General features: G+C 42.2%; 1 protein-coding gene across 1 annotated transcript in view; it reads left to right on the top strand.

Moving 5' to 3' along the window:
- Positions 1 to 8049: 8049 nt before the first annotated feature.
- The window catches only part of septin12 (septin 12), a 67244-nt gene continuing 66617 nt past the window's right edge, over positions 8050 to 8676 (top strand). The window contains exon 1 of the mRNA XM_061224395.1: positions 8050 to 8313. Within this exon, the coding sequence (XP_061080379.1) occupies positions 8259 to 8313 (55 nt within the window). The 5' untranslated portion in view covers positions 8050 to 8258. The remainder of the gene's footprint in view (positions 8314 to 8676) is intronic.

Genomic DNA, 8676 nt, shown 5'->3' with positions numbered 1-8676 from the left:
CAAAGGCAAACAGAACGCACAGATTGCGAAACTGAGGTTACGGACTGACAAAGGGAACGCCTGGATTGCCAAGGAGAGCACAGGTTTTCATCTCATTTTTTCACCTAGGGTGACAAGGGGGGCTCTGTAGGATTGCTATGATGTCATGCGCATGGCCAGATTATCCACTAAACAGGGTTAGTAAAGTAAGTGACTATACTGGGGGAAGGTAGGCCTTTTTTCTTATGTTATTCACTAAGATGTTTTACAAGCATTTATAATTTACCAAAATATACTGTTGCGCTGAAATACTCAGTCAAGGTAACATACAACACTGCAGTGTAGTACTTACCATGTGCATAAATTCAGTGGCTGAATTATTTCATTTAACTCCAATCCACCAATAGGTGGCAGTCTTGACTAAATGTAACCATTAGGGCAGTAGTTTTAAAAATAATTTATGTGATGGATTTCATACTTTTCTCTTTTTTTCTTATTTTAAAAAGCTGGTTCTTTGGCAGATTTACAACTCCTGAAGTTAAATGCATTAATTTGTCAAGTGACCACAGATACCCGAACACAAAACCTCTGTGCTGTTATTCTACGAGAACGCCCAGACTACCAATTCTTCAGAGTAACTCTGACTGCACTTCACAGACACAGCAGTCTGACTGTATATATCTCTATCCTCCCCTAAATTAAATGTTATTTCTATAAACGACCAGCTACGCAAATAGAGGTACTGTATTACAATCCCAGGGGGTGCTTGGATTGTCTCAGTAGCGGGAAAGAGTGAAATACATCATGTACAAAAGGATTGTTTAAATTTGACTTAAATTGTTAGAATTGACTGTTTTTTACACCTCTTCCAACTGGGAAAATCTTCATCTGCCATCTTCAGGGTAAGGAAGCTATACCTTCACTAAACTCACTCTGACCACTGACAAAATCACCATTGGCTGTTGCTTAAAAGAGGGGGGTTATTTATTTATTAAATTGGGACAGTGCAGATTAATCAACATATGAGCATTACACATCAATGTAAATGTGCCATAATCCGCACAATTGCTACATTTTATCTGTAGTCCCAAGACAGATCACAAACAGTACTGCAATAAAAAGTTAGATACAGTAAAAAGGGTAAAATGCACAATGAAGGGGGAGCTCCTGGGAACAGGAACCAGAGGAATATTATGTGTGGGTACATAACCGGTTTGTTTTAAACCTATGTTAGAGATTTAAAAAAAATGTAAAATAGTTGTTGCAGTCCCTGGTATGTGATAACTTGTCATATGAATTTAGTCATATGCCTAGGTGCATTACAGTGTCCTTTAGTTGGCGCTCTGGTATTTTTCCCATTATAATTTTTTTCTGGATTAAATAATTTAACGGTGGGAGGGCAGGCCCTTTTAAAACTTTTAAAACAAGATAAACATCCATGAAAGTTTGGTAGCTGTCCATGTTAAAAATGGGGATTGCCTGGTATCAATCCAGGGCAGGTTTACAATTGTTGTACCTCTGAGCACGGGTGTTTTAAACCTGAACTGTTTGAGTAAGCATTCAACTGTATAAACTGAGAAGGTGTGTAAAACATAAGCTGTGTGCAGCTTTGCTGGATAAGGGGGTTTCACTGACACAACCCCAAAGCCTGCAGTACTAGCACACAACAGTGCAATTTAGGCGAGTCAATAGATACAACCACAAACATGTTAAACCCTTTCCATAGACAGTCAGTCTAACCACGCTGTGCACTGCCCAGTTATTGTACACTCAGATACAATAACATAGCGTTATAAAACCATTCATTTCCATCTATGAACAAAGCTCAGACCACATGGGAAAGGCGTTCACTCATTAAATATGTCACAGGCATTCACATTAAAGCATTTAGCAACGTTTCTTATTGAGAGTACTTTACAAAGATGCATTTACATAAAGGCTTAGGCAATGAGCGGAGCTGATACAAAGTCATCAGCATCACAACTGAGAGTAGCTGTGAGTACAAAAACATATAACATAGTAGGCTGTGGGTTTACAGATGGTTTTAAAAGGTGGTGAGTGACCCATTCACTGCTGCAGTGTGAAGATGCACTGATATGGTCTGATATTGCAGGAGGTCTGAAACCGCATACTAGGCTTTCATCCTAACTTTATTTACAAACTCTGAATTGTAACAAGCAGTTAATTCTACTTAATTAGACACACTTAATGTCTATTGAAGGGTAATTTACCCTCCCAAGGCCGTTTTATAGGATGTGTTGGTGGTCCAGAGCTGCTAATGCTAATGCTGGTAATTAACAGAGCGAGGCCTGACCTGTATATCAACATGAATGCTATAGCTATGGGTGTCTGGGCTGAGCAGCTGGACTCGAGTCCTGGGAACTTTTTAACACCTTTGCCATGGGGTCAACGGCTCTCTCACAGGCCTGGGCAGAGCAGGGGGTCTGATTTCCGCTGGCTATATCGTGATTTATTACTGTATGCGCTATGTAGGTTATGTCCAAGGTCGCAGTTAACTCCTTCGCCTGACTCCTTCAATGAAATGAAATTCACACTGAATATATCCCGACAGTTTATCATTTGCGGGTTCCCGTATGTGGCCTGTGATTGGTTATGGTGGTCTGGACTGCTGTGGTTGGCTGCTTAGCTGTAATGCGGGCGGAGCTTTGGTACGGATAATTTTGGTAACCCTGGACAGGCCCTGCAGGAGAACTGAACAAGGACAGGTGGCCTCTCCTGCTCCTGTCCAGGTTTAGGAGGTGACCACTGCCCAGAGATTAATATTATGTGTGTGTGTGTGTGTGTGTGTGTGTGTGCCCCTGTCTGTGAGTGTTAGAGTGAGTATTTGCAAGTGTGACTGTTTGCACAGGCATGTGTGCATGTGTGTGAGTGTGCAGGTGAGTAAAAGAATGAGCGAGTGTGTGCAGTATGAGTGAATGTGTGAGAGAGCTTCATTATGTTTAAAAGGAGGTAATCACACTCACAGGGGAAACCTGCCCTGAGCAGATAATGCTGTTAGTGCTTGTTTTCAGGTAGCTTGAAGCTGTGTGCATCTCCGCAGCGCTTACAGCAGATGTGACCTGCTAACTGCTCGCTCCAGTTCCCAAGGGGCGCATACCCGGCTGAATGTCTCTTATCTCCGTCCCACAGGCCGGGTGAGGTCAAAGGGCGAAGGTCACCCATTGTCCAGAGGAGCCTGACTTAACTCGTAGGAGCTTCTCTTAATTGTCCCCTTCAGTGCTTTTTCTGATGGAGGGACCCGGGGAAGCCTGCGCGGAAACTATTTGATCAAAACGTGTCCGAGCATCTCAGCCAGGTTAGAGAGGACCAGGGCAACTCCCTCTCCCAAAGAATCCCATCCATCATCACCTCGGCACGGCTGGATGGTCAGACATGTGAGAGTGAGTGGTGGTGGGGGGGGAAATGCCATGCTGAAGCCAGGCCTGATTCTTATCAGGGACAACTGAGGCTATGTCGGCCCCAAAGCGGTCAATGACAGATAGACAGCATGTCATGGAGGATTGAGGTTGTGTTTTTACTGTGTGCTTTGCTGGTTTCATAAAGACCCACCAGTCGGCCTTTTTCACTCTCAAAAAATGTAATGTCGCTAAAGTTCATTTTCAAGGAACTTTTAATCTAAAAACTCGGTATGAATTTCAGGGCCAAATTGAATTCCAGGTGCTTGCTAAACTGACTGATATCGGCTGGAAACACTAAAGAACATGCACAGGAGACCTCTGGTGCTGTTTTACAATGAACGGGCACTAGGTGGAGGTCGAGAGTTTAGAAATTTCAGTTGGATTAATGGACAGGCAAATTAGCGCCTTATGTCGAGTCCGGCCAAAAGTGTTATAAATTCCATACCATTCCAGGGAAACCCAGAAATCACAGAATGTGCTGTTAAATGAAAACTGAAACCAACATCAACATTGTGGCCACATACCAACATGTCAGAGGAAATTGTTTTACCCATTACACCACATGCCAGCATATATTATGCTGCTCTTTAACAAGGCAGGAGTAAACATTACCTGTGGGAGGAGAGGGTGGAGTAGGGTTCGGTTTGGGTTGCTGTGTGTTCATTTTACTGGAGATAAAATAAAATAGGATGGCTACTATTACATTTCAAAATGTTGATGCTCTCACCAATCATGACTGAAAGCTTTTCATAATCAGTCAAACAGAATCCATGCTCCATCAGCAAGTACAAGACAAACAGAAAAAAAAAAACGTAGTTGTGTAATTAGTTTCATAAAGTTTTTTTTGCCAAGTGTGAACCGTAATTTCTCGTATGTAAAAATTTCAGATTAATGTAAAAAGAGGTGCAATACAGTACACTCCTGGTAATTGCCTGTGTATAGGCCTGGTGACATTGCCCATTTAACCAACATATGAACATAGTGGAGTAAGTACAGTAGGATTAACGTAGTATCAGATGTGCTGAGATGCAATACAACACAGTGTGTGATTATGTAATACATAATTATAGGGAGCATCTTGTTCATTCAAACAAACAATGTTCTTCAAATCTTTTGTTTTGTTTTTATTTGTGAAACTATTCATTGCTAACCTGGAGGACTATGTCGGATTCCATTTCCAGTGAACGATCTTTATCTTTTGTACTTCAGGCATCTCCATAAAGTCTTTTGTTTTCACTCAAACTTCCTTTTTGCATGGCGTTTTGCTAACTCCATTTCAAAGGCTCTCGGTGCTCTGCAAATATCTTTGGAAGGAACCTATTAATAAAACTCAGATGCCAGGAACTTCCTGAATTAGTAGCCTTGTTTTTCTTCTCTCTCTTTCTTCACTTCAGGTAATAATACAGAGCTTTTCTTCATAAGACACCTCCACAGTCTGACTGAGCCTCCCCTAAAGAAAAAACACTGACACGCAAGCACACACACCCGTACACACACACACACACACAGCCACACACACACACTCAGACCATGTTTAAGGGCTGGTGACAGTAATCCCCAGCCATTCCAGTCTTGTATGGCTAATGACGGTAACTTTCCCGCTGGCCAGACCTCGCAGCATACGGAAGAGGGGGATTGGATAGGGCGGGGTCGTGAGGGGGGTACAAGGCATGGGTACTCAGTCACATGGTGTCTGGACTCACTTGGAGCTTTTAATTGGGGGCTGTTTGATAGCAAACTTCACGACCCAGCCCCCTAGTACAGGAACACTGAAGGCTGCCTGAACTGTGTGCCGCTCATTGCCCTGTGACACACATTCCAGTAATGGTGAGCTCTGCCCAGTCAGAGCACCAATTTCTATGAGTCCTGATGGCACAATGGGCGCCATGGTGGTGCAGTGGGTAACACTGTCGTGTTGCCTCACAACAAGAAGGTCCTGGGTTTGAGCCCCGCCTGGTCCTTTCTGTGTGGAGTTTGTATGTTCTCCCCGTGTCAGTGTGGGTTTCCTCCCACGGTCCAAAGGCATGCAGGTTAGGGACTACAGATGAAAATGAGCTAACTGTGGTACATTTACATTGATACATATATGAGGATAAATTACTTTCATGACAATGCAAATAGCCCAGAGTCTAGCCTTCACTGGCTCTTAGCCACCCTTCAGCCTTCACTGCTCCTGTATCTGCTCCACAGCAGCTTTCAGGACAAATAATCAGTTTGAGGAGTGGCCAGTATTTTCTTTTCCTTTTGACGCTATTCTCAGACTGTGCCCTTCAGAAGAAAAATGGAAAAAAAAGGTCAGTGGTTATGAAAAATATTCCTGAAAAAATGCACAGCGATGGTGCACAATGAGGGGGATTGTTCTCTCAAACAAAAGGGGGAGAAAAGTATGAATATCATTGCTGATAGGACATCTAAGCACCAGCTTTTGTACTGCGGTAGCATTCGAGTCTCAAATCTTAGCAGTTTTGTTAACTTTTGTTCATGGGGGTTAGGACATGGATTAGATAGTTTTAGAACTGGGCTTCTAAAAAGACGGACGCAAGTTTAGTACCTAGGTGAGAAACAGCAAACAGCCCGTAATATAAATGAATAATGACTTGAGAAAGGAAATAAATGCAAGCTAAATATTCATTTGGCATCTGCTGAACAAATACATTTTGAGAATAAGAAAAGTCACATTTAAATGATAATCAGGCTGAAATGTGAACACAATAGGCTGTAATAGGCTGATATACTGGATTTTGCATTTCTGGGAATTTCACAAGAGAAGTCAAACTAGCACAGCCAATATCAAAACTGCATCAGACAGGCAGCCCTTGGAGATCCACCCACAAAGGATAGGGGGAACAGGAAGTAACTGGAGAGTAACAGGAAAAAATCCTGAGGTAGTTACTAAGGCACAGGAAAACACTGATAGGGATCAAGGCTGTGACATCACAGGATGGCTGTTTCCCAGAATTTCCCGCCTCTTCCTCCCGATGTCACATTCTGTCAGAGATCACCTAAAAAAACATCCAGTTGGTTCTCCATACCTGCATGTTATGTAAGTTCTGTATTGGTGTGCCAGCCATGGAGATCCTGACAACCACACCTGCTACCTTCATGAATATGTATAACAGGCCAGCAAATCAGAACAGTATGTGACTTCAACAATGGCTGAGATGAAGTTCTCAGCCTAAAACATTCCAAGCTGAATATCTGCTCAGAATTGAGGAGACCTCCAAGTGAGTCACAACCAGTCCTTGTGGTTCCCTCGACCCCATCAAGTGAATGTCTGTTTGCCTGCACACAGACATGGCACACTGGCAGATTACAAAAACATACATTGTGGGGTTATAGGGCCAATGTGATTCACTATACACATGGTGAAAACGTTTAGACCATGATTATGTGGCCATGGAGTGAGCACTTTATTTGGTAGACTTGCACACCAGCTTGTTAATGTAAATATTGAATCAGCCAATCATGTGGCAGCAACTAAATGGACAAAAGCATGCAGACATGTTCAACTGTTGTTCAGACCAAATGTCAGAATGGGGAAGAAATTTGATCAAAGTGACTTTGGTTTTAGAATCTCAAAAACTGCTGATCTCCTGGGATTTTCACACACAACAGTCTCTAGAGAACGGTGTGAAAAACAAAAAACATCCAGTGAGCAGCAGTTCTGCAGGCAAAAACGGGTTGTTAATGAGAGAGGTCAGTGGAGAAGGGCCAGACAGGTCGAAGCTGAAAGTAACGCAAATAACCACACATTACAACAGTGGTATGCAGAAGAGCATCTCCAGAACACACAACATGTCAAACCACTATGTGTATAGGCCACAGCATGCAATGTGTTCAGGCAAGTGTTCAGTCACTTCTTAACTTGCTATGGTACATTATATTAATGCAGATGTATGTGTTAGTAAGACAAAGCTAATAAACTCTTTGTTCACTATAATCTAGAATCCATATTCCATCAAAATACATGGTTTATGCAACAAAGCATATTGTCTTTCTCTTTGATATGCAAACATATTTTCTCAATTAAATGTAAATATGTATGCCATTAAAATCCTATTTACAATTGGCACGTGTGGACATATGGTAATTAATGCATTTTAAAAATGCAGGACGCGTATGTTAATGATTTTATATTCTGTATTATATTTTTTATATAACGTGGGTCACAAGATGGATGATGAACACAAATTTCCAGGGGCAATAGCTTAACATCTCGAGCGAGGTGTCAGACACTGAACGCAATGGAAATTTTGCCATCGTACTAATCCATTCTAATTAATGCGATTTACTCTGATACTATAACCCTCTACATTCCTTGGACACAAAAAGGCGGGGCGGGTGGGACATTGCATCGAGCAGGATTAAAGTTTGGACGACTGAGACTCGAAGGACGCCTCTACGATGTCAAATGTTTATTTGCGAATACTTTATCAAACTTGCTATAATCTTTAAGGAACAAAATGGTCGGAGTGAATGGTTGCTAAGGGATAATAAACAATTTACGCACGTTCCCCATGTAGGGGGTGTAGGTGAGGCGTGGAGCTGATGCACAAACCAGTCTGGGGGGGGGGATTAAGGGGGCTGGGCGTTTTTTGAGATTACCTAAAGGGAAGTGGTACTTCACTATTAGTTCTAACGGAGGGTCTGTAAGTAGCACGGTATTGCTGTGCGTATTCGGATGTGGAGTGCAGTTGGCCAAACTTTATTTCGCAACAAAGGCAGTAAATATCACCGAAGCGTTTTTCTTCTTGGGAGGACTATATATTGTATGCCAGGAGGAGATTGTTTTTCAACTGATAAAAATTATTTTGGCGATTACGCATTTGTCAAAAGTTATCTGGAAGCAGGCAGTTCAAGATGTCAGAAACTTCTGTGAATGACCATCTGGAGGGGATTTTGTCCGACTTTGAAGGTAATGCAAATAAGATACGATAATAATCATACTAATGTGCATACTGTGTGTGGTAGACATGTATCTTCGTAAACGCATATATAAGCACACAATAACCATTGAGTCATGCATGACTTTGGTAGGCTAAAACGTGGTAGTCGCAATTGCACAAACTACCTCTAGCATCACAATGTGCACGGTCCTGCCATTGAAGTTTGATATTTCTTCATACACATTCCTACACAGGACAGCCTATAATATACTGATTGGGGGAAAACATCCCGATAAACGGCGGCCGCACGTCAGAAACAGTTGTTCTAATCGAAGAATGTGTGTTTGGAGCGTTTGACAAACGTTTCACATCACCGAAGATATCAATGAATC

Source organism: Conger conger, chromosome 16 (assembly GCF_963514075.1).
Source record: "Conger conger chromosome 16, fConCon1.1, whole genome shotgun sequence".
Classification (NCBI taxonomy): domain Eukaryota; kingdom Metazoa; phylum Chordata; class Actinopteri; order Anguilliformes; family Congridae; genus Conger; species Conger conger.
The sequence above is the reverse complement of the archived record's forward strand: the minus strand, read 5'-3'. Positions and strand labels throughout refer to the sequence as shown.